Genomic DNA, 24,149 nt, shown 5'->3' with positions numbered 1-24,149 from the left:
GGCTTTCGTACTGTCAACAGTGTGTGGTTGCATAATGTTGTAATTGATTTTAAAACGCATTTCTCATGCAAATGGGAGTTTAACTGAAAGATAGAGGAATGGGTAATTCATTACTGAACTCAAAACATATAAAGATTGAATAAAACAAAATAAAAACGGTTGATTGAAGTTCATTTTCAAATTAAGTTCTTTTTTAAAATTTCCTTTTAAGTGTATATAAGAGGCGAATTGACAAATTAGGTACAGATGCGACCGCTTTAAAAAAACACACAACAGGCATTAGCGTTTGTTAGTAACAGTGAAGAACAAAGATCTGCAATTTCTCAGTACAAGTACTCCACGTCAGTATTCTAATTGGTAGGCTTAACATTATGTTATTTGTTGGGTTCTTTGAGCAAAAAGTTCCTTAGGGTCTAATTATTTAGGTCAGACAATGGCTTCCAGCGCAGTAGATTTGAGGAGGGGAGCTCCATAGTATACACCGATCAAATCAAATACTGTCTACTATTATTGCTATTGCTTCGGCTTCAACCGCTCACATTACACACACACACACACACACACACACACAGTACATTCCATCCTTCAGAACAGCTCCCTGTTATGACCACACTTGTCAGTTTGTCAGTTCCTTTCATTTGAAGATCCCCCTTTCCATTAGGAAGATTTAACTAAATTCCACAGGGTTTATTGTTATCTTTCTAGTACAAAGAATGATTATTGCACCCTATCTAATGCAGTAGCCTCTACTGGACAGCAACACAGATTTGAAATATTGAACCGCATTGAAAAAAAAAAGCCTTACTTAGACTAAAATTAAAAAAAAAAAAGAAAAGATATGTTTGAAAGTCAAGCCCCAGTTACTACAGCAGTAAATTAATGATCAATTAATAATGTTTGGAAAGAGCGCTTTAGTGATTAATTAGATTTTATAATAAATTTAGTTCCCTAGCTTTAACTTTGTTAAGTCGGACTCTGACAGTTTTTTTCTCCAGTAAGGATTCCTGGATATTGGTTTTTAACACACTATTCACTGGCGTGTGTTTACAGCACTCACATGTTGAAATCACGAATAATGAACGTTTTGTACATTTCTGAGACCTCAATATCTATTTCACAGAAAAAAACTTATATATATTTTCACACCAAGCTATGCAATGTGAATTAAAGATACTATGGGAAAAGAGTATCACTTCCAATGTGTGTCGTTATATAACCCTGACAAAATCTCATCTTAGTGTTCCATTGAAGAAGCATTAAAGATGGTTTTCTATCCATTAAAGCTAGCAGTGCAAGTGCTGCACATGTCAGCTAGAATTGTGAAAGTCCTGTTAGGAAGTGCAGTTGTCAAAATAGTAAACACCTTAAGCACTCAAGCAGCACAGCTGAACTTCAGTGAACTCAGTTGCCTAGGATGATAAAAACCTTTCCCGCATGTTCCTGATTCATGTAAACCAAAGGACAAAACTTGTACTGTTTATCAGTGCATGGACTGGTAGATTACATATACAGTACATTACAATACACAGTGCACATTAAACAGGATCAAACGTCCGGTATACAAAACACACCCTCTGTTTTAGAAAAACATGGAGTTTATTGAAGCAGCTTTGTTTAGTGAGCGATTTATTAGCAATTTAAAACATAACAGCTTTGTTTAAACAAAACTGAATGTCTTTTTATGCTTAATACTGTATCCTTGAAATGTGTGATTCAATTTGCAACCTTGCATACATCAGAATCCAAAATCCAATTTAAACCGCATTGCTAAGCAGATGCCAAGCTTGATAATAAAGTAAAGTAATTCCCTTAAGCTGTTGAATTTAGGGTTAAGCATACTTTCTTTTCCATACATTGCACTTATTATATAACATACTTGGAGTGCTGTGCTTACTTTTGTCATGAGGATAGTCAGTTCGACCTTCCTTAATTCATGCAATCAGCACTCTGTGAATGTTCATGGGTTATGCTCTAGAAATATCTTCTTTGTTTAACCAGGTTAAATTAGAAAGAGTATTTATGTATACTCCAGAATCAGTTCTTACAACTATTATTTACAGTATATAGTACTGAGGGCAGTGCTGCTTGGGTATATCAAGTGCCCCAGTTGGTACCCTCTGAAGTAAAGATAGAAAACCCTGTTACCATAATATGAAACAGCTTATAATAAAGCAGACAGGATCAAAAATACATGACAGGGCTAGGCTAAAAGCAGTGGCACACAGCGAATGTCCTTTAAGAGGGGATCCATCTTCATCAATCAATGCTTCTCTGTAGTATTTGGTCCAGTAATTTCTAAAAAAAAAAAATAATTAAAAGAAAGAAAAGAAATACATTATTACCCCTCAAGCAAGGTTTTCTTTTCTTTTTTTTTTTTTTTTGCCCATTAGTGTAAACATGTGTTTGGTTTGGATTAAATAAAAATTATGGCAGCGCCATGGCCAGTGAAAGGTAAAGCTATGGCGCTCACCGTAAACTCTGATGTAATTTAGGCTCTTGTTACAAATGTGTTTACTACAGTTGCCTAGAGCCATCACATGTTTAAACAAAGTTCCTAAAGGCAGCCCTGGATAATAGCAGTGATGTTAGATGATGCTTTAAGCTACTATTGCATTGTATAATGTATAATATTTCTAAATGATATATACATTTATAACTAATGAAGGAAAGATATATGTGTGTTTTTAACAATGTGTTAAATGTTATTTAAAAGCACAGCTGAGCAATGACATCTACTGTTCAGGATTGGCATTAGGATTCACAGTATTTCCTTGACTTCATCTATAAAAATGTAATTTTGTTTCCCCCTTTATAAAAGACAACTGCTAACCTGGAATGAACAATAGCAAAATTCAGAAATGTATTATTTCTGAAAATACTCTGCAACAATTACAGTATTGAAGTATTTCCACATTCAACACACTGCCGCTGCCAAACAGTGACCTCTGCTGGTGAGAAGCAAACAGTTCCCCTGCCCCTCTTCCACTCAAACAAACACTGGTATAGTACCCCCAGCAAGTAGGTAGTAGTGTCTGATCACTAAAAAAGCTGACTTCCTCACCTTCACAATCAAGTTTTGCACACTTGCTGTACTAAGCGATCAGTTCTAATATGGCATTACGAGAGGGGTCAATGGATGCATAGAGCTACAGCAGCACTGCTGCATGTTAGCACGCCCCAGTCACGGTGAGTGGAGAGTGTTGCTTGATATCAGCCATAGTGCAAAGTCATACCTTTTTAAAAAGCTCAGCCCGCAGCCTGTTTGTTTGTGATACCACTTTTTTCTTTTCTTCTTCCTTTCTCCTTTTCACTTCAGGCAGCTGTTTGTAAATCCTGTCAATATTTGCAATCAAGAGAAAACACCATTTCAGTTTTGCAGAGTGCAGGAGTGGCCAGCAGTGCCCATTGTCAATCATCTGCTCTGACCGTGAATGGGGAAGTACAAAGAGATGCTTCACAGCTGAAATAAAGACTTCTTATCACTGTGGAAGCAGATAAAAAGAACTGCCAAAGTCCATTCACTCTCCAAAATGGAATTGGTTTACAGTTTAAGAAGGGTTACAATTGTCTTTATCACTGAAACAAAAAGCCTTGTTGTTTGGACTATATGTATGCTACTGAAATACATACAACTTTTAACACACAAAGCATTTGTAAATCCTCTTAAGGTGCGAGTGTGTTTTAACGCACAATCATGAACCTCAAACCATTAGAAATAATTTATAACAGTTATATTAGTACTAAACTGTATCCAATTCATAATTCATTAAAAAAAAAAAAAAAAAAAAACGCATTCAGATCCTCTAGAGCAATGATTATATATACCATTCTAAAATACAGGAATAAAAGTGACTTGACTTACTTTCTCAACCTTGTAACGAGTATCTTTCATAACCAAATAGAGATACAAACACAAATTCAGTAAGCAAATATAATATAATAAAATGAAACACTGCTCTACTAAAATAAATATTCAACAAAGCTGGTTTTCTGTTTTTTTACCTTTTAGATCTCAGTTGCATCTCCTTTCCTGAAAAGGTTCTCTCTTTTGGCTTGAAAAGGTTATCTGAAAACAACAGGGACAGTAATGTTGTGCTATTTATTTGTTCCAGTCACTTTCTTGTTGTTAAGATCGTCCTTGTCAATAGACATACAGCATGTATCATTGGTAAACACCGACACACTTGGACCAGCTGTCCAATTAAGAAACTAATTGGTTTAGGTTTTATTGTTTGTTTTTTGTATTTAAGAATGCGCAGGTTGCAGGCTTCTAAACAGAATGGGTTTGAAGACACAGATGCATCGACTACTGTGTTTAACAAAGGAACTTTAAAAGTGCACTTTCTAGTTTCTTTAAGCAATCCTATTACTTGTCATTAGCTTTAGTACCTGTACCTGAGCAACACTGATTTATTTCCCCACCTAACCTCCCGCAATCTGCCTTGATCAATCAGTTCAGAATTTGATTTTTTTTTAATGGTTTGTATGGGGAATAATTATCTATGCAGGAACACATCATAAACATTAGAAAAACAAACGAAACACACATATTATTAAACAACTAAGAAATTAAATATATGTAGTTGAGGCAGCGAGAATGCAAGATGATAAAATGAGATATTGGAATATAAAAAAAAACTGTGGGAACACCATTGTGACATGAAAACAAAAACTTATTTTCCCTTGTGTAGTTCATGGCCAAGATGTTTTTATTCTCTGTACAGAATCTTTTTCTCCTCGTCCAGCACAGATCTAACAGAGATACAGGTCTACACCTCATGACTGTCTCAACCAATCAGGTTCTGAATAGACCACCCATAATGGCTATAATGGCAGTTTCAAATACTATAACAAGATCCATTCAAATAAAAATGCAGTTTAAAACTGTGCCTCTTGTGCATATTTAGAACATTTATTTTTCAATATTGCTATTTTTTTAATAAAACTGCCACTTTTTTAAAGGGCATGTAACATCTGCTTGATGTTGCAGGATTGAAAATGAAGCAATTTGAACACCAGGGACTCTTCAATTCAGACCAGAAGGAGATCTCATTCATACAGTGCTGTAAATGCAATGCTCTACTACCGCACATTGTGATTCTGACTAGGGTAGTTGGGTAACTACATGGCAAGCAAGTGTGCTTGTAATTACAAAAGAGGCACCCTGGTAGATAATTATACTGGAATACAACAACTTGCTTTTATGAATTTCATTATAACTTAATAAACCGAATGTTCTACTGAAGAGGATCATGTGACTCAAAACCGCACAGATGTGGGTATTTACATATAAATGATTCAGAATTTCAATCAGTTTTTTTCTTGAAAGACAAGAAGGCCTGTATGGGAGAAATGTGCTGCTGGTAATTTACTTGGAAAATTCCATTTACATTAAAGGAATAATGGGCTATCTTTCAGAAACACAAATAAATATAGAATAGCTGTATGTTTTTACAGTACATGTTTATATTTTTGAAGCACATCAAGGAAATTGAGTCTCAGCAAGACAGTTTCAACAAAGCAGTGCTAACATGTGCTAACTGGTTTTCTAGTAGAAAGATACAGAAACATGAAGAGGGAGAGTTGCTTATGGACTAAAGAAAATGTGGTTCTGAGAAATGTCACTGAATTTATAGAACTGCAACCTACTTGCCGCATGTACTTTCAGTTTCTGGCATTGGGATAGTTTTTTGTTTAAATAAAGGTAATGTTTGGTAGTATATACCACTGAGAGGGTGTGGTCTGGTGTACTGCCTCTTTCTGTTGGCGGTGCTGGAGGGTATTCCTGGGGGTGGTCTCACCCTCTTGCTCTGCTCGGCTCTCCTCTGCAGTGCTCGCAGTTCAAGCTGCTGCACACGTTCCCTGGAGCGAGTTATGAAGTCAGGCCGAAGGAGTTCCAGGGCTTCCTGAAAAGGGCATCAATTCATTTAACACCAGCTGTTACTGTTACAGCTGCAGCACCTGTCTGTCTCTCTGTACCCCCCCCCCCCACACACACACCAAAACATGAATTGTTGCTGTGACCTTATCAGCATTGTACTGTGGTAAAACTATTGCAAAGTTTAGTAAATCAAACAGGTTATGTAATTAAAAAAAAAAAAAAAAAAAAACATGGTAAAGTACAGTAAACATATTCTAATAACGGGTAAATAATATGGTAATCTGCAAATCTGTTCTTAGAGGGTGTACAGTATATGAAGTCACAGGTCATAGGTCAGATCCTATTGTAAATGTCTCATGCAATGTCTCATTCTACTCACATCAGCACAATCATATTAAGTATTTGATCTACTTAAGGATGTACACCAGAGGAACAGTAACGCAATGTAATAGCAAACTGATAAAAAAAAATGTCTGCACACATACTGGACTTCATATTATATACAATCTATGTTTTAAAATATGCTAAGAACTGATGTCCAATTCAGACAGTAGTTTGGCCCATCATCGAACCTGCTTCCACTGCTGTACAGGTGACCTTTCATGTCTCTTACTCTTAGAGTCAGTGCTGTCTGAGAGCCGTCCTCAAGGTCAGTGTGGGTCTCTGACTGAACGCACTGATTTGGTTTCCCTGGGTTCCTGGTTGCGGAGTAAGCTGTATGTTCTGTTATCACACCGGGGGTGGACTGCTGTCTGATGTCTTCTTTCTCACAGTCTGACACCTTGCCCAAACTTGTCACATGATCTATTAAAGGGGAGAGAAGGGAACAGATTGCCAGTTTAACTAGAGAAGCCCTTTTTAAAAAAATAAACATCATAAACTGAGGTAAAAGTTTTCTTAAATTTTTTGAAGCCTCATTCAATCAGCAGTATTGTACTGATGAAGTGTCATATCTCCTTCCTAATTTACATAATATTTTAGTAGTAGTATTTCCTACATCACCTTTTAAACAACTGGATTTTAAGACTTTACTTGAACATACAAAAAAAGGAGAGATTTAAAAAGATGAAACAAGATTACCAAAAGTATCCCGAGTCATTTTGGAAAACAGCTTAGAATTCCTTGCTGAAACAGCCACTGGACTGTGTGGTATCTGGTATGCAAGCTGTGTTTGGAGTTTTGCTTGAGCTGTTACTGTAACTGCACTGCAGTAATTTCCCTTCAATAAAGAGTCACCGGTTGGAGAGGAACCTCTCGCGAGTGCATTTTGTTCCGGAAGGGAAGCAAAGCTGGCTACACCCTGATCATCAGCTTGCTTCCTGTTTAGATTACTGGAATTCTGGGGACCTGTAATGCCAAAGTTATGTTATGTTATGACCTGTTATGACAAAAATAAACAACAAACTGAGCATGAGCATCTCACAGAAGCAATTGGGCTACAGTGATGAAAAATTTTTCATTAAATTTGGATACCTTACATACCATGGGCATCATTGAGATACAGGGTCCTGAAATTGTTCTGATGCATGCTGGTCCCATAATTAAAATGATGTTCTTGTTTCTCTGTTTGTGGTGCTGGTACACAAAGGGCCCTTTTTTTCAAGGCAGCAGCACTTGATTGAGACGCAATGCCCCAGATGCCGTTGACACATGAATGTTTCTGAGGAGGTAACCCATTCTGATTTAATGGTGGGACTGTGGAAGTCTCCTGGTTAATTTCTGTGTTATCAGATACTCTGCTGCTGTTCCCAGTGGGTTTAGGACCCGGTAAACAATTTTCATTTGTCTTGCCAATTCCGCCATCTAGTGTTTCTTTGGGAGAACTGCAGTTCAGATACAAAGATAGGGCTGATCTGTAAACCTGTTGGACTGTGCTTCTTTCAGGCTTGTGGATGGAAAAGGAAAGGGACTTGTCCAGGTATAAGACAGTATTTGCTGACTCAGGTGGCACCTTATAGTGGGCGGATGATTGAACCACACCCCGCGACGAGGAGGCAGAAGAGCCTCTTCTGTCCCCCTCCTCACAAAAATGAGAATATTTATTCTCTTTGTTTTCACCTTCAGCATAACTGTGCCTGTACTCGGGCACTCTAGTTTTTCTACCACTCTCGCCCTCTGTGTAACTGTACCTGTGCCTGTGCCTGTCCTCTGTCACCTTTATTATCGTGGCTTTTCTGTTTCTCAGGATAGGTTTACAGTGCCTTCCAATCGAAGGCCCATCCACAGTGACAACAGGATCAAGAACATTTAAAGGCAAAGCTCTCTCTGTGTGTTTTAGACAGGTGCCAGGAGTTGTTTCTGGTGGCGCGCTGGCTGGTGTTGCCACTCTCCGAGCTGCTATTGTGATGGATGAGAATCCTGGTCTCATCTTTGACAGGTCAGCTTTACTCTCCGTGTGAGCCGAGTTTGTCTGACACAAAATTTCTCTGGAGGTCCTCAGAATTCCTATTGTCCTTGGCTGTTCTGACGGAAGTGAGGGACTCATGCAGGGTGCCGCACATTCCTTCCTGTGCGGATAATCAGAGTGAATCAAATCAGGCCAAAATGATGACAAAGCTGTCTTGTTTCCCCAGAGGTCTTGCAAGAAACCCCCTATGGGATCTGGCAGACTGTTTTCCAGCAAACCAACTTTCTCTTTGTTGAAGGCCTGCAAGTGAAAAACAAAATAAAAATAAAACCTTATTATTTATGTATCCCTTCCTAGTAGGACACTGTGTTTTGTACAGTTATATTAAGTTTAACCAATCTGGTCATGATTCCAGAGTTGAGATATATTCCCATACAAATTAACCAGTCCACTCTACTCATTGTTTTTGAAGTCAAAATAGAATTTACACAGTAGTGTGCCCCTGATAAATTCTGATGACAGATAAAGCAAAGTGCCAATGGTTGCTAGACCGAAGACGTGGGGGAGAAACAACCAGTTACACAGTTAATCAAGTTTACAAAGTTACATAGGGACTTTTATTTATGGGTCACATATTGATTATTTACTTTTGTTGTGTTGTACAAATACAGTAAATAAGAAACAATGCATTTGTTAATTTGTATTTGTTTTAATTTTTTAAAGCATAATAGTTGGTTTCCTGTGCATCAGTTGTAATTCAATCCAGATTAGTTAAACCATCAAGGGCAACAGTTTACCTGTTCTGATACTAGGAATTTGATGTCACGTAATTGTTTCCTCAGTTGTACCCTGTAATTTCTTAAAGATATACTACTGTAATCAAAGTTTTTAAAAATATACTGTTAATTAACTTTAGTACCCTCTCCACTGCCCCCTTAAAATAGTTTAGTTTTTAGTTTAGCTTTTTTTTATTTCCAAAATGTGTTCTGCACTTTAAACTTCTCTGGAGGGCGGTTCGAACGCAGCTGACTAGTTTTTTTTTTTTTTTTTTTTTTTTTTTTTTTTAATTAAAGCTCTTTATATAATGAATTACTGTTTCTCATCGAGAATGCAGTAGCCACATGCAGTGAACATTTGCCAGAGACTGCTGTCCGACCAACTAACTGAATTTCGCTTGGATAGCTGTTTTGTGAACAAAGGCAAAGGAAACTCAGGTAAGATGCTAGCAAAGAATCATATGTTTTTCTGCACAGTATATGATTTTGCATTGGCTTTTACAAGGACACAAAATGCAGCATGAAAGGGAAATGAAATGTACCTTGCGAATGTCTGTGGTACCTTTAAAAGGAAATCCCTCAGATCTCTGCTCTGTTGAAGATATACAGGAATTACATTGGTTTCCTTTACTTGCATCTATAATTTAGAAAACAAACAAAGCACATACAGTTACTGTTGTATACTAGTAGATATACAGCTGGATATTAGACAGTGGTGCAAATTATAGTATAATCAGATCAAATGAGAAAGAATGCATAAAGACTTCAAAGATATTAGTTACATTCAATGAATAGACATAGATAGCCGAAAGAATGGTCAAGCTGTGAATAAAAGGTGTTTTAAGAACAATGGTAAATGCAGTTCTTCCAGGATTACATTTTTAAATATGCTGCTTTTTTATTACATCTTTAAAAGTACGATAAAAACAAACAACTATGATGATGGATTGTATGCAGTGCTATCATTGTATAACATGCATTGTCATAGCTTTTGATACTGTATTTGGTACTTTTAAAAGTTACGAACAGCAGCCGTAATTATAATTTAATCCTAGTGAAAGTGCCATATGCTCTTATCAATATTAATATATTTTTAAATTTTCTTTGAAGTTAAAAAACAAAAACAGAACAGAAACAAAAAAGAAGTACAAAATATACATGTATCAACTTAAAAATATTGCAGGTTGCCCAAAGTAAAACAAATTAGCAGTTTCTGGCTTTACATGAAAATCTTGAAAGAGTTTCCAGGGGGATTGTCATTATGAACATCTCTCTGAAGAGAGGGCTGTTGCTATGCAACGAAAATGTGAGTCATTATTCCTCTCTCCACACACATACAAAACTCAGACCACTTACAGAAAAAATAGAAGCCTGAAGAAAAGGTTGTGGAGAACTTTACTTCTGATTCACATGAAAAATATTAGGAATAATTACTTTAAAATACAATGCTTGGAACAAAAGCATTCAAAGATTCCAGAGGTGTTTTATCTCCTGTATACCTCATATTTCTTACAATTATAGATGTATCAAAGACCCCACTATTGTATTGATGAGACAATGTTGTTTTTGTACTACTAATGAATGATTCTTGATACTATAATGAGAACATTACCTACATTCAATTTATGCTAATGTTTTAAAATTTTGGCAAATAAGGTTACAATATTAATATAGTTTATTATTAATATAACTCAGCATCACTCCATCTGGGCCTGATGTCACGTTGTAGTTCCGTTACCTAGGAAACTGCACATCTGCTACCAGAATGTGACAGATTATTTGATACATAGTAAATCCTTAAAGGACAACATGGAACATCCATTTCCTAGAATCCTAAAATGAAATTAGGATTTTCTGTTGTTTTCCTGGCCCTATCTACTGGAACCGGACATGTGCATGAAATATAGTAAAATAATAAAATACAATTTATTAAAAGAAAATATTTTAACCAGTTTGAACCAAATATGTGTGTTAAAAATAAATACAAAATAAATAAATATACATTTTCAATGAGGAATGTTTTAAAAGTGTTTTCTACATTCTTAACCAAACTTGTTTTTTTTTGTTTTGTTTTGTTTTTAAGTAGACGATTCCACATTGTAACAAAGAAATCCTCATTTATCTAATTTGGTCATTTGTATCAGCCTTGGTATTGCAGCCTGCAGTGCATTTAATTACTGCACATCAATACGCATACACATGCTGCTTTGTTGCATTTACATAAATAAACCAAATACATGCCATGTTTTACTTTTGCTTGATAATGCATTAAATTAAACTACTTGAAAATATACTTTATAAAATAAAAGTTTTAACTTACCAGGGTACAAGCACCTGTCAATTAAGATTGAATGCTGTACAGTGAAGTAAACCTCTGTGACAAAACACTTTGGTAGCCCTGCCTCAGAGTCAGCCTTGTAAGGCTTTTGTTGGTACTCAGAACAATTCAGAAGGTTGGGCATGATCTCTCATTTAGAAAGCACTGGACCAGCTACTAATGTCTGCTGCTCACCTACCAAACATTATAGACAACCCAAAGTATTCCGCCCTGTAACTGGAGAGCCTGTCCTTTCAACAATTAATGCACTTCTCACCTCCCTGGCATTGGCATCCCTTTCAAGCAGCACCGGCTCCCAACCCTAATTCATTCTCACCTTGTCGTCTTTGAATAGCACCCAGATGAATGGAGGTTATCTGTTCAGATAAGGCCTGTGCTTTGTTGGGATGGGATTGGTGGGTAAATAATTGGTGTCACAAAAGCACCGGGATTAACTGTGTGCAAATTAAAATTCTCCCTGGCTGCAGGCTTTCTTTCTTGAAGAGATGGGCAATTCACGTGGCTGAATCCCTTTACAATAACGACATGAATATTTTGTTTGTGCCGACTCCCTTTTCTCTTCTTAATTTTCAGCAACAGCCCTTCACCTCCAACTAGCTTCTTCACATTTAACTTGTTAGGTCTGTGTAGGGTTGTACTCTTAGAAAGGTTTACCATAGTAAAAGCATAGCAAAGTGTAATAAAGCATAGTGAAAGCAGGGTAAAGAATATTAATAAACATGGTAAACCAGGGTAAAATATGGTAAATGCACAGAGGAAGCTGTGTGGTCCAGTGGTTAAAGAAACAGGCTTGTTACCAGCAGGTACCCAGTTCAAATCCCAGTTCAGCCACTGACTCATTTTGCAATCCTGAGCAAGTCACTTAACCACCTTGTGCACTGTCTTTGGGGTGAGACATTGTTGTAAGTGACTGCAGCTGATGCATAGTACACACACCCTAGTCTCATATCTTGCAAAGCACTTTGTGATGGTGGTCCATTATGAAAGGTGCTATATAAAATTAAAGATTACTTTTTATTTATTTTAAAACTGAAGAAATACTGTGCAAAAATACTATGGTAAACTTTTATAAGGGTATATACTTATTATTAAGATGAGCATCCTCCATAATTATTAAGCACTCAATAATGCTGAATTTAGAAATACAAAAAGAAACGGTTCAGCAAAGACTTTTTTTTACAAAAGTTGCACAAATTCTTGGTTTGTAGCCCTATCACCATTGATACTACTACATTTATTCAATAGAAATATGCTCTAACTGGTAGTACAGATGGTCGACCAGTGCCAGAGTTTTAGCTCCACAATAATTCTCTCACTAAAAGGACCTCCTTATTGTTACTTAATTACCATTTTATATACTAAAGAGTTCTAATTGCCTTCAGCAGCAGAAAACATTAAACATGGCTTCATTCCTGCTGCCAATATCAACAGCCATCTGCTACAGGGCACTGTTGGCAACTGTGGTATGGAGGCACTAATAACGTCTTTCTTCACTCAGCAATGTTTCATTTTACATAGCACTTCAATTGGGCTCTTTAACATGAATATTAGTTTGCCTGTCATCAGCAACATATTACTTGGTGAGTGCTATATTTTTTTTTTATCACATCTTCACTCAACATCAAATCCCAGTTAGGCTTAGGTCATTCATCTTGGTACTGGGCAACTTTTCCAAGATGAGACCGGCAGAGAGACTGAACTATTCTCCCCCCACCCCCACCCCCAAGCAGGAGGATGTTTGCTGGATAACGAGGGGAAACTCCCATTGTCCCTATTTGCTAATCAGAATTGCAACATCCTAATGACAATAAGCCACCAATAGCTTTATTGTAAATTACCAAAGCTTGCATGCTTTTAAAGACAAACTACACCACAGAGACTCACATGCACTGTTACAGTAGATATGTAGGTTTTCATAACCTTGACCCAAAAAAAGTCATAGTGCTCTAAATAATGGTGGTATTTAGATCAACAGATGTTAGATAAAATGAATAGACCCCAACATGTTTAAACAGCAAATTGCTTCACATTCAATGTGCTTATTACTCAATACTGCTTTTCTTAATAAAACTATGCACACAGGATCTTCTCTTCAGTTTCCTGCCATGTACATTATTATTTTGCACAGCAAGTGTTTTGCCAGCAAAAAAAAAGGAAATTTGATCCGAAGCAGACTACTTCAAGAGACATCAGGTGAAAGCACTCTAACACACTTCAAAAAGAATAGAGTAAAAAACAAAGACACTTGAATTTAAACCTACTAACTCTTTATAACTGTGCTGTACATAAAGTAAAACATATTTAAAAAGGGAATAAATGCCATCTATGATTTTCATTTTTTATTTTTTATTTTTCATGAATAGCACACCTGGGTGTAGTTTTGAGAATTATTGGTATATAACTGAACTCTGGGATGATTACTCAGTTCCACCACATACATCAAATAAGGCTGTGATGTTATTGGACAGGGGCTTTTTTTTGTTGCCTCTTTTGCTGTTTCTATTACCAAATTATATTATGATCACAGTTATTTTTTGTTTTTGTTCCAAGACAAACTACAAATCGTTTTACCTGGTTGTAAAAACGACCCTTTCGTACACTAACAAATTACCTTCCCACGTTTTGAAAGTACAAGTCTGGTACCATGTACACACACACACACACACACACACACACACACACACACACACACACACACACTGGGTTTGCATGTACACACACACACACACACACACACACATCGGAAACACAAACATCAACGATCACCACACATTTTCTAGCAATTCTGAACAATTGCTTTTTACTGATTTCAAAACAATTCAGTGCAATTGCCACTTAAAAAGCAACAGAAATCACAAACAAGCTTTTTCAACTGACAACCAAATTGTTTTAAAAAATATTCCACAGATTGCTTCAGCCTTGGCTTGCTCACTGTTGGGGACACTGTTTGTCTTGGAATGGAGCGAAGACGAGATTGTATTTGTCATGGTGCCATATGCAAACCAAGGAGCTTTATCTATTTACAAGGTATGTATGTAACACTGTATGTGGTATTTAGGTTTAAAACACAGATGTGTCTAGAATTTTTAATAAATGCACATGATGCAATGCCTACCACAGTCTAAATGGTGAATAAGGGAACCCGCTAGTGTGCCAAAGCTACAGAGCCCTCTACCAAGACTGACTGTGGGGCCTGAAATATTTAGGCCATATAAACAACTCAACTGTGTTTTAGCTGCATTTTAATTTTGCTCTCAGTGACGTGCTCTCCTCATCCCCAAATGGACAAAACATTATTTATACAGAAGCCACTTTGTTTGTTTGTTTATTGTAACTATTCAGTAAGGCAATTCACTTAGCAAACAGTGCATGACTCATGAACTGAACGCACTGCCAAGGGTACTAACGGCATCAAAGCAGACACGTTGTAACTTGGACAATTTATATCGACTGAGATAATCCACAGTTACTTTTTTAGAGCATTTGACAGTACCAGTGAATCCACCTTGACTGAGTGTACCACATGCTTTCAAGCGGAACCCTGGGATAACCGCACATGCTGTTCATGCTGTCCGGAGTGATTCCGCAGTGCTGTAAAATTGTCTGTGGCTTGTTATTGAATGAGAAAGGAGCACAGTTTATCTGTTGCATTGTACTGGACGTGTCAACATTTCTTGAATTCCAAACACAACACGTACTTGTAAAGGACAAGAGAAGTCGTTTGGAACTAAGTAAATACATTGTAATCTCACAGTTACCTGTATAAATGCTGTCATTGTTTCTTGGGTTATGCTTATGGTCCAAGTTGTTTCGCTTTGCAGAGTTCACCTTCTGTTAAAATAACAAAGGCATAATTACTGAAATGGTAAATTTTCTGTTTCAGTCATTGCATCCTGGTGCCTTGGAAAAAAAAAGACCCTCAGATGTTTAAAGCACCTCTGTGTGCTCAACATAGCTCTTAGGATCATGTTCCACCTCCCAGAACGCATGGTACACCACAGTGTAACCCTGATAAACATGTCCTCCTGCAACACTCTGCCCCTAGTGGATGTTAGAAATACCATTCCATCTAGTAGTGCACCGCACACATATTAATAATACTGATTGACTTCAAACCCTCTTGCAAATGCTGAATTTTAAACCTACCCCCCACCCCATCCTTTAAGCTTTAACATATGTGGAGCACATGAGACCATGTCTAAGTGCCAGCTACTGAGTGCTGAGCAGGTTGACTTATATAACATCATTAGATGCCACTGCATTGTGTTCTGTTTCCTGGCACTTCTTTCAGGGAGTGTGTAGTGCAGCAGGAAACATTTTGTTAAGATGTTACAATTCTATCTGGCAGCTCTTCTGATTTCCTGAAGCTTAAATGGCGTAATGTAGTCACATGGAATAATTTCAACTTGGCAGCAGTGGGGAAAACAAACAAGTCCTACCTTGTCAAATAATATAAGATAGCGTCTTAGGTGTGAGGTGATAATAAATCAGGTGTCTACAAAGTAGGCGTTTCAAATGAAAGACTGAAAATTGTGAATAAAAAACATATCAAAGAGGGCAGTCTATTCTTTGTTTTGCACAAACACAGCAGAAGGAGCAATGTGTTAGTTAATCTTATACACTGAACATTTTTTTATTTTGTTAAATAAATTGTTTGATCACTGAAATCCAATGGTAATGGCTAATACCACATTTGGCAATTTTTTAAAGGAAAATTAAAATTTTTAAATGATATCCAATTACTATTGAAATACTTTAAGCATAACAGCCTTTTTTGCAGGCTAAATCTTATCAACTTATAATTTTAGCTCTTAGCTCTTCTTAAAAAAAAACAACTTTAATTATAAAAGTAAACTCAAGCATGACTTAACAAAAAAATTTAATCACATGAGCTGTAATCCATAACAGTTTTTTTTCTTTTTTTTTTTAAATATGCACATATGTCTCTGTATGCCTGTTCTTAGTAAGCCTAATTCTTTTCCCACTACTTAATACAGTATCATACCTCTCTTGCGGAAGCAGCAGTCTCTTTCTGCTCCTTATCGCTGTGAATAACGCAGATGGCTGCTTTCTTCTGCATTGGCAACCATCCTCTTTTAACAGTCTCCATCGTGCAGAAAACGACACATTCCTTCCTTGCCATACACCTTAAACAAGCCTTCTCCAGATAGCCTTTAGAGACAGGTGTGACACTCCCTCCAGAGGTATCCTCATTGCATGCAGACATAAACGACCATCTTCTAGAAGGTGGAAAGCAACGTGGAGTAGATTCGAGGATTCCCCGCTGTTGTGGTGTCACCACAATGCCTTTGTTGCACAGTTCTGGTAGAGACACCGTTCTGACAGACAGCGGAGGTATTTTGTTGACTGGAAGGGCCCCTGTTGATTGTTTGTGGGGTCGTTTCATCTGCATCAGCAGGCTTTCCAGGCCATTGCTTTCTATACAGCTTATTGGTTGTGGTCTGCTGAGTGGCAGAACTTGCACCTGAGATACCAAGCAATCCCAATGTGCTTCCCCTGAATGCTTGTTAGCAAGTAACCCAGGACCCGCAGACTCACAGCCTATTCTTCTGTGGTTCTCAGGTAACTGCAGTCGCCTCTCAAATTTCACTGTTTTCATAATGTTTATTATACACAAGCCATTAATAAAGTAGGAAGGAAAAAATGCTACCTCGGTTACCACCAAGATCAAACTGGGTTTAACTGCAGCTACCCTGCTAAAGATGAAGCATTGAGTCTTAAAATAACTTTATTGTAACCCTGTGGTGTTAGCCTTACATTTTATTTATGTACAAGGCTAAAATTCTAAAACACATTTCATTGCACAATATGTATACACAAACCAATTGTTATTAAAAAAAACATTATTTAGATTTTAGTGTTAACAATGGTCTGTACACTTAACAACATAATAAGTTTAACTTGCTATAATTGTGATCTTTTCCCAAAAGATCCAGAGTGGCAGACGAAGTTGTTAGTTTACTGTACCTTAAGATCTTATACAACAGAAGGCATCCCTCCCCTTCTTCCTTTGTAAATCTTCAGAGAAGTCTAAGATCAAAACAATACTTTTATGATGAGAGACCATGTAGCTCGATATTGCTTGATAAAGCAGTTTTAGATGCAGTGAACTTCAAATGGATGTGTTTTTGCCCCCTGGAATCTTTTACAGTGTAGGTGGTAAATACCAATCTATAAACGACAGCCCTAGTTCAGAAGCCTGTGAAGGACACATTGTAACTGATGGGAGCTTCTCTGTGTGTGATCCACTTTCAAAGAACAAAGGAGATCTCTGCTACAGTGCACAAGAGGCAGAGCATGCAGGGGTGGTTCCTTCAGTATGTGCAACTGGATGAGTCTATTTTTGGCCTTCTGTAATAATAATAATAATAATAATAATAATAATAATAATAATAATAATAATAATAATAATAGCCTTAGGGAACTTTGTTCATTTGTTCTGAATACAAGATTAATCATCTTGTTACCAAAGCACTGATAGCAGCAAACAGTTCGTTAATACAGCATATATATATATATATATATATATATATATATATATATATATATATATATATATATATATATATATATATATATATATATTAGAGAAATCTCTTTCAAATTCTTGTCGTTAAGAACAGCACTGTAGATGCTCTTCATGAACGGTTCCCCCTTGGTGCTTTTCTTAATTTGGTACTTAATGGTTTAATAATTATTAATTGCTATGGAAATGTTCTGGAGGGATCTAAGGTAAATAGATGGGCATGCAAAATGAATTTCCACTCAAAGCACAGCAACACATGCTCTGTGTACTGTGAATCACTATAGGGCACCATTTCAAAAAGAGGATTATATATTTCAACAGTGCAACAAAGTGAACCCTGGAAGACAAACTTAATGGGTAAGAAAGCAATCAAGGGTCAAAGCTATTGCATTCTTGTGGAAAATAATATATAAGGCTTATAATGAAATAGGTACCCTGGACCTTAAACAGACATGAGCTGCCTGCTAACCTGACAACTGGAGCTCCTTCTGGTCATACTGGCAGAGTGCTTCCTTATAAAATGAAAGATACAATAATGAGTTTGATTCATTATAATTGTTTGGTGGTTTGATGAAACAGACAGTGGGCAGTTTGGATATGCAGTACCCTCTGGCTGTATGTAACTAGAATATACTTTCTAGTTTTATAACACAGGTTAAACATAATTCAATATAATCTAAAGTAACACCCTATTATCAGTGGGGTTGAGACAAATTAGTTACAGAAAGTCTATAAAATGTTCATTTTAGAACACCTTCTATGATACAGAACAGATTTCTGTGTTTCAGATAATTCACTAAAAACAAAACAAACAAACAAAAAAAACTACAAAACTAAACAGTTTAAAGATTTAGCAAATGGAAAAGGTTCTAATGGTATTAGACTTATGTACTTGCTAAGCTGTTGGCTTTGTCACATCGAGTGAAGTGGAATTGCTCTGTATTTATCAAAGTCACCTGTATGCAGGTCAATTTGTGTGTTTAATCAAGCTGTTACATTACCCTCAATGGTATTATGTTTGTTAGAACAACTCGATATCTGGAAACACGTAAGACTTCGAAAAGCTATTTTGTAAAACGCACAATAGTCTACTTGACGTTCCTGCAGTTTAAACATTAAACTCGCTACTACAGGTGCTTGGTAAACATTATTGCTGGTTCACCTTTTTATTGTAATAAATAGGTTTTCATTCATTAATTTTGATTTACATTCATTCACAGTATTTCAAACATATTTATAGATACGATTGTATTGTAAAATATTAAAAGCATTAAGCCTACAAAAAACATGACGCCATTTGTAGGGGAGATGGGCTAGTTGAGACAATGTGTGCAAACAATCACCTGCAGGACTGACAAAGCACACAGGAGTGTGTAACTATGCACCATGCTGTACATAATTTTGGTTTGTGTTTGATTTACATATAGGAGTAAATTAATACACAGTGTGGGGTACGTTGGTATGGTATAAAGGTATGTATTCAGATATTCTAACACCAAATATGTTTTTTTTAACTCGTCCTAAAAAAAATTGCAAAAACAAGCAAGAGAGTGCAGTAATGAAGCTGAGATGGAAATCCTTTATGCAACTGATGCAATGATACTGTTTCTGCGTCTGCTAGACAGAGCCCAATAACATGGTGATGGCGATGGAATATTGTAGTCTATGGTTTAGTGCCACCACTTGGCAGCACTCATTGCTCTAGTGGTTTGTACAAAGCAGCAGCTTAAATGGCCAAAGTTAATTTAAAGCTATATATCTTGACAAATTAAGATATACAGTATACGAAAACAGTGTAACAACAAAGGCAAAAAAAAAAAAAAAAAACAGTAAGAAGCAATTGCAGGAGGGCACAGATGTTCTGGGTAGTTCATTGCTAGTTTTAAAGCATTCAAAAATGATCTTAGCCCTTTCAGAACAGATTCCACAGAGTTGGCATAGAGTTTCCGTACCTTTACACTTTTGCACAGAATGCTATTATTGTATAAACACAGCAGTCTAAGGAAAGGAAACCCAACATATTGTAATATAGAAAGTAAGCAAGAGACCAGCTAGGAATGAAATGCTCATGAAAAATAACCACTGCTCCAAAGGGTGCAAGTGTTAGTTCTCTTTTATGAGGCTTGTCAGAACTGAACAAGAACCCAGATAAAAAAGAATGAGGTTTGTATTGACAAAATGATTTAAAATGTTCCTACAAGTTAGGAAAAGAAAATATGAAGCCTGTCTGTTAAACTGAGATTGAAGGAGGAATAGAAATGGTCCAGCTGTGTGATGATGACTTTCGTCTGTCCCTTACGGATCAAAAATATATTTTAATATACTGAGAAATATAATGTAATATACTGATTAATATATTTCTATATATTGAAGATTACAAAATGTATTATAGAATATATGCCAATATATTTTCATTATATTTACAATATATAAATCATATATATATCATATATGCACATATATATATATATATATATATATATATATATATATATATATATATATATATATATATATATGTGTGTGTGTGTGTGTGTGTGTGTGTGTGTGTATGTGTGTGTGTGAATACTTTTAAAGTAGCTAGCAAATGCACAAAAAACAACAAACATTCAAGAATATTAAAAACCTTAAGACTAAAATGACAATATATTGTATGTAAATATATTTACATACAATATATTTTCCTTCCATAAGGGTTGCTGTATAGAAATACGCTAAGGAGTTTGGTAATTGTGCAGTTCCAGTAGGTGCAGCACTAGCTATGGTGAAAAAAACATTAGGCAATATGGGCCCGTAGGTAAAATAAACTACCTCAAATAAAACAAAGGCAACCTTTTGATGGTTTTAGACTCTTAAACAACTTGAAATATCTGTGCTATTGTGTTAAATTCATTAAGAACGTGAGCAAAGGGCTAGGGCTGTCTTACTGTTTAAGCCCCGAAGCAGTAAAACATCTGGAAGCAGATGCACATCGCCCTCTACTGGGAGATATGTGGTGCGTGCGAATTCAACTTCATTAGCATTCCATGAAATCTATAAAATGCATGTTTATTTAAAAAAAAAAATCCCCTCATTGACATTTCCAATTCGTATTATTTATGGACAATAAATAAATATTAAATAAAGGGAGTACATTCCGGGGGTATGTACACACACACACACACACGTTATTTTATCAGTAACCATACTTTATCCAAATATTTTTCTTGTATTAGAAATAAATTAGAGACCCAACCCTATGTAACAATATAGATACGCTTTCTTCAACTGGTTTCATCTATTTGGGTTATTTGTGAAAAATCGTATATGGGAATTTTTTAAAAAGTATTAAAATACTTATTATTAATTGATATTGTGATAAAAAAATATATAATATTGTTTCCTTTTTGACGTTACGGAATTTGTACAGTGACGCTTGCACCACATGACAAAAAAAAAAAAAAAAAAAAAAACTTTTTCTGCTCCTCTTCGCTCCCACAGTTATCGGCTATCGGTGGAAAATGGCGGAAATAAAAAACTAGGAGCCCATTCATGAGCCACGGTACACAACAACAAACTTGGTGTGACAAAAGTTTGTGGAAAAAGTAAAAATGACGCGCTGGGTCCCTACTAAAAAAGAAAAATACGGCGTAGGTAAGTACAAACGTGACTTTGAAACTACTGTACTTGTTTGTACATTCGGTTCACAAGTTTTGGGAAGAACCCTGATTATATAAATATTTAAGTCCTGTAGTACACCAAGTACCTCAAACCAGGCCTCCGTCCTGTGCTGTCCATCATTTGGAGTGGAATTACCTACAGTGGTTACTCATGCAAATCTCTGCGAAATCAATTTAGAGCATAATGCTCTGTATGATTGGAATACATGCAGAATATAATACTTTCCATTAAATCAGTCAAGGGTCAGGATGTGTAGGAAAGGCGTGCCTGCTTGCAACAGTGTATCCTTGAAGTAATACGGCCGCTTTAACATCTGCAAACAAACATTTTCGAAGCGGTATAAATACACGTAGTTTATCATTTAAGTTGGAACGTTATCACAAAATGTTTACCCCGGTCTCTAAAAGCACTCAATTGGTACACATTGTCGTTTTCACAGAGCTCATCTTCTGAGTCATGCTGGGATAGATTGCTATTTTGTATCGCGTGTGTGGTGTGTGTTTTTAAATCTACTACTACTACTATATATATTGTATATATATGTATATATATATATATATTATATTATATATTGTATATATATATATATATATATCTATATATATAATATATTATATGTATATTCATTTTTATAATATGGCATATGATTTTTAATCAAAAATCTAAATATCTTTAAAAGAGCAACAACAACAAAAAATGTTCTCTTTATACAACATGTTTGTTATAACTAGCAAGTAGTTTTGTTTTATTTGCGAAATGTTAATCACATCACATAACATAAAATGCACTGTTTAATTCGTGTAAAAGAAATGGTAATATATAAAACCCGACAGATTGCACTTGTATTGTGATGCTTGGCATTACATGTTCCGTCAGGTATTCCACATCATAACAATATTCACGTCATGTTTGTTTTTGGTTTCTATCAATAACCACTTCTAAGCTAGTACGTACAATTATATATATATATATATATATATATATATATATATATATATATATATATATATATATATATACACACACACACACACACACACACACACACACACACACACACAAAACACAGTTCAGTAAACTCAATATATGCCTATACAGTAGAGAGTCAATTAACCAAACTAATGAGACCAATACTAGTTTGCATAATAGATTTGTATGGATAATTGAACAGGTATAAGTAACAATTACAGTACCTTTTAATAATGTATAGAGTAAAGTTAACATACACAAGTATTTAGTACATCAGTAACTGTTAGTATAGCTAGTAACCTATTCTATCACATTACTCATACAAAATTACAAAGCTTTACAAACAATTAAATTAATGCAATTAAGTAAAACTAACACAGTTAGTAACTACAGTTAAGGCAATGTAGTACTGTAAACTTAACATATACCAAACTTTGGAAATCATCAAAGAATACAATTCAGTACAACTTGGACACATTACGTAATTTTAGGTGCGGTAAAGTTTTGTATGGTGCACTCGAATTCCTTGTTATTTTCTTTATTTTTTTACCTTATAAAAGGGGACTGTATTTTATATAAGTGATGCGCAAAGTGGGGGGAGTGACTATGAATAGAGGCAGTCCTGCGAAAAATTATTATTGTTATTATTATTATTATTTTTTTTTAAAGGGTAAATCATTTTAAGTAAATACGTAAATGACAGGTAATTAGTCCAAGTTCTTACCTTTCAAATGAGCCATTGACGATCACTCTAGGACTTGTAGAACCAGAGAAATAATGTTTGAATTGGCGAGTGTCAGTGAAATGGCAGTGAACAGAGCTGAAATGGCAGCTTCCATGTATTTTAAGTGTTTTTCCTGGATTTAATGTAAATCGTGAATTTTTTTTCTAGATTTAACTAAAAAAGATTTGTAGCTTAATACATAAATGTTAACAAACACATTCTTAAAAGTTTTGAAATGTGTAATTTTTTTTATTTGGCATTGTAGTATGCAGAGTAGGCGGGGAAGCAGAGACATTGGGTGCAATTTGGACTCACCCATTGGCTCTCTGAGTGTAACAGCAGGGGTGTGTTCAATTGGCAGAGTGCTCCAGAGCATTGCATGGTGCTTTCTATTGAACGACCTGCATGGCGAGAGTGCTTCGTAACGTTAGCTAACATTCAGAGGAGCTTCTCGGTGGGCCTTTCAGAATGACTGAGGTACAGTAACAGTGCAGCGACTGTGGTGTAATTTCCCCACATATTGGACTTTTTGACCAACATATCTGTGTACGTTCTTTTTCGTAAAAAAAAATGTGATAGCTTATTTCAATTAACAGCGGAATTATTTGACTTTTTCCTTTTAAACGAAGTGAATCAGCAGCATCGCATTTTTGATTCAGTGTTTAACACTTTCAAAGATTAACACGCCTATCCCAGGGACTTTACATTTACATTGTAATGTATTAGAGAACTGATTTATTTTGATGAAATTTGTTTTGGAAACTCCATGGTGCCCCTTCTTGTATAATATTCCAGTTTTGAATGAATTCTGGTTCATTATTGGTTGACATCAGTGATCACTCAGAGCTATATAAATGTCTATGCTTGTATTTGGTTCCATGTGTCATGGTTGCCACAAATACAATCT

General features: G+C 35.9%; 2 protein-coding genes across 2 annotated transcripts in view; one reads left to right on the top strand and one right to left on the bottom strand.

Moving 5' to 3' along the window:
- Positions 1 to 1,596: 1,596 nt before the first annotated feature.
- Positions 1,597 to 17,299, bottom strand: LOC121325186 ((E2-independent) E3 ubiquitin-conjugating enzyme FATS-like). Its single transcript, XM_041267514.1, has 10 exons — positions 16,348 to 17,299; positions 15,101 to 15,173; positions 9,547 to 9,641; positions 7,364 to 8,528; positions 6,962 to 7,228; positions 6,495 to 6,685; positions 5,726 to 5,906; positions 4,003 to 4,066; positions 3,234 to 3,333; positions 1,597 to 2,295 (listed from the first exon to the last, which is right to left on the bottom strand). Exons 1-10 carry the CDS (start codon positions 16,960 to 16,962, stop codon positions 2,257 to 2,259), a joined length of 2,790 nt encoding a protein of 929 aa, XP_041123448.1. The 5' UTR covers positions 16,963 to 17,299; the 3' UTR covers positions 1,597 to 2,256.
- A 4,020-nt stretch (positions 17,300 to 21,319) lies between these two features.
- The window catches only part of LOC121326054 (dedicator of cytokinesis protein 1-like), a 201,212-nt gene continuing 198,382 nt past the window's right edge, over positions 21,320 to 24,149 (top strand). Inside the window, 1 exon segment of the mRNA XM_041269203.1 lies at positions 21,320 to 21,522. Coding sequence (XP_041125137.1) covers positions 21,480 to 21,522 — 43 coding nt within the window. The 5' untranslated portion in view covers positions 21,320 to 21,479.

This window comes from Polyodon spathula, chromosome 13, assembly GCF_017654505.1.
Source record: "Polyodon spathula isolate WHYD16114869_AA chromosome 13, ASM1765450v1, whole genome shotgun sequence".
Lineage (NCBI taxonomy): Eukaryota > Metazoa > Chordata > Actinopteri > Acipenseriformes > Polyodontidae > Polyodon > Polyodon spathula.
The sequence above is the reverse complement of the archived record's forward strand: the minus strand, read 5'-3'. Positions and strand labels throughout refer to the sequence as shown.

What these genes read in the sequence shown, in the direction of transcription:
- LOC121325186 (XM_041267514.1), bottom strand. Translation starts at nt 16,962, where the DNA reads ATGAAAACAGTGAAATTTGAGAGGCGACTGCAGTTACCTGAGAACCAC. An exon ending in GTACCACAGACATTCGCAAG is followed by an intron (nt 8,529 to 9,546) that starts GTACATTTCATT and finishes TTTCACTTGCAG; the next exon opens with GCCTTCAACAAAGAGAAAGT. An exon ending in GTATCTCAATGATGCCCATG is followed by an intron (nt 7,229 to 7,363) that starts GTATGTAAGGTA and finishes TTGGCATTACAG; the next exon opens with GTCCCCAGAATTCCAGTAAT.